The sequence below is a fragment of the Trypanosoma theileri genome (genome assembly GCF_002087225.1).
Source record: "Trypanosoma theileri isolate Edinburgh chromosome Unknown TM35_Tth_63_V1, whole genome shotgun sequence".
In the NCBI taxonomy this organism is placed as follows: Eukaryota; Euglenozoa; class Kinetoplastea; order Trypanosomatida; family Trypanosomatidae; genus Trypanosoma; species Trypanosoma theileri.
In genome coordinates, this window is record NW_021639905.1 from 6,017 (window position 1) to 8,343 (window position 2,327).

Genomic DNA, 2,327 nt, shown 5'->3' on the forward strand with positions numbered 1-2,327 from the left:
AAAAAAAAAAAAAAAAAAAAAAAACCACAACAGCAATAATAATAATAATAATACTAATAACAACAACGACAACAACAAATAAAAAAAAAAGAAAAAGCAAACAAACAAGCAAACCATAACAAAAGAAAAGAAAAGTTAGTTGGTCAAAATGCCACCAAAGACCTTTCGCTACATGAGTGATGCGGCAAAGCCACGAAATGGAGATACTCGTGGACACAACATGAAGTCCAATCCCACAGTTTCAGAGAAAACGATCACATCAACATTAACCGCGGCCGCAACAGCCGTCACCAACACCACTACCACTGCTTCTAATCATAATCATAATCATAATCATAACACTAATAACAATACCACCACATCATCTCATCATGATATCACAACTGCACAATACAGTAATGGTAGTAACCATATCTCTATTAGAACACCGTTGATATCTGTGGGTGGTCGTAATGGTAATGGATGGGATACACCGCCGCTGCGGTATCGTACAGATTTAGATAAGCATGTTATTCATTTTGCCTTTCAACGTTTTCCACATAGTATTGAAATTGTGGAAGATGAAGATGTTATTGCAGGAGATTGGAATTTCTTTTGGATGAATGTTGGTAGAATTCGTTCTATCTTTGCTACCTCTGAATACCGCCTTACAGACTCACAGATTATTAATCACTTTCCCAATCACTATGAGTTAACACGTAAAGATCTTATGTATAAGAATATTAAAAAGTACATTCGAGATCCCGCCAATGCTCATATCTGTATACCTCACACTCCTCCACCATCATCTGTGCAGTTCCCACTCATTGAGACAAACAATACAACCACAATAACACGAGGAATGAGTTCCTCCGCATTGCCGTGTAATCCATTTTCACTGCGCTTCTCTGAGTGTGTTCCGGTAACGTATAATATTCCAAATGATCTGCAGATGTTTGTAGAGGAGTTTAGACGACAGCCGGGGAGTACGTGGATTGTAAAGCCCACAGCCCGCTCACAAGGACGCGGTATTTTTCTCATCAATCGTATCTCTCAACTAAAGCGTTGGTTAAAGGAAAAGAAAGAAATAGATGAATTGGAGGGAAATCCAGTATCAGGCTTTATTGTCTCTAAATACGTGGTAGATCCATTATTAATTGGTGGAAAGAAGTTTGATCTGCGATTATATGTTCTCGTCACTTCCTTTAAACCACTAGTGGCGTATTTGCATGAGGAGGGATTTGCCCGTTTCTGTGCCACGCGGTATGTAGCGAGTGCCCTCGATGATGATAATCTTCACGCCCATCTCACAAATGTCGCTCTGCAGAAGGGAGATGAGGCGTATAATAATTCGCATGGTGGGAAATGGTCCTTGGCGAATTTGTGTTTATTCCTGCGTGGTCGCTACGGTGCGGCGTGTGCGGATGGACTTTTGCGTAGTATTGAGTTTGTGATTCAACACAGTCTGCGGGCTGTGGCGCCGGTGATGTTTAACGATAAACACTGTTTTGAGTTATATGGATATGATATATTGATTGATAGTTCCCTGCGGCCACACTTAATTGAAGTGAATGCCTCCCCTTCTTTATCGACTACAACAGTCTCGGATCGATTGTTGAAGGAATCGGTATTGGAGGATGTCCTGCGGGTGATATTCCCACCAGGATTTCCATCACCGCAGGCAATGTCGTATTGGGAGTATAGAGTACGCACCGATATGACCACCGCACTGCCAACGGGATTTAGATTACTGCAGGAATAATAGACGATATTGTATTGGGGTTTTATACTCTTTCTTTCTTTCTTTCTTTCTTTCTTTATATATATATATATATATATATATATATGTAATCTGGAGGTACTGTAATGGAACTTTTACTAATGGAGTACAAATATACCTCCAACATGTGTGGAATATATTTGTTTTATATACATATACACACATATACTTGGAGGGAGTGATAGTACCACTATGGACAGTAGATGCTGCAGTTAGATCCAGAATGACTTAAACACAACAAAAAAAAGAATGGGGAGAGAAAAAAAGAGATCAAAAATAAGAAAAAGAATATATGTGTTTTAGTTACTGCATGCTTGTCTTTCGGTATTTGTTGCCTTTTTTTTTTATACTTATTTCCTCCATGCGTGTCTTGCATCCTTAACGACATTGTTGTTGTTGTTATTATTATTATTGTTGTTAGTGTTCAATACATGAATTAATTCTTATCTTACTTGGATCTTTTATTCTTTCATCACCTTGTTGTTGTTGTTGTTCTTCTTCTCTCTATTTCCCTCTCCTTGTCTTTCACAGACTTATGTATATATATATACAGACATTTACATATATA

General features: G+C 38.3%; 1 protein-coding gene across 1 annotated transcript; it reads left to right on the top strand.

Moving 5' to 3' along the window:
* Positions 1-148: 148 nt before the first annotated feature.
* On the top strand, positions 149-1,741 carry TM35_000631020 (tubulin tyrosine ligase; the record flags this gene model as incomplete). Its single annotated transcript, XM_029031017.1, has 1 exon — positions 149-1,741. One exon carries the CDS (start codon positions 149-151, stop codon positions 1,739-1,741), a length of 1,593 nt encoding a protein of 530 aa, XP_028877668.1.
* Positions 1,742-2,327: the final 586 nt, after the last annotated feature.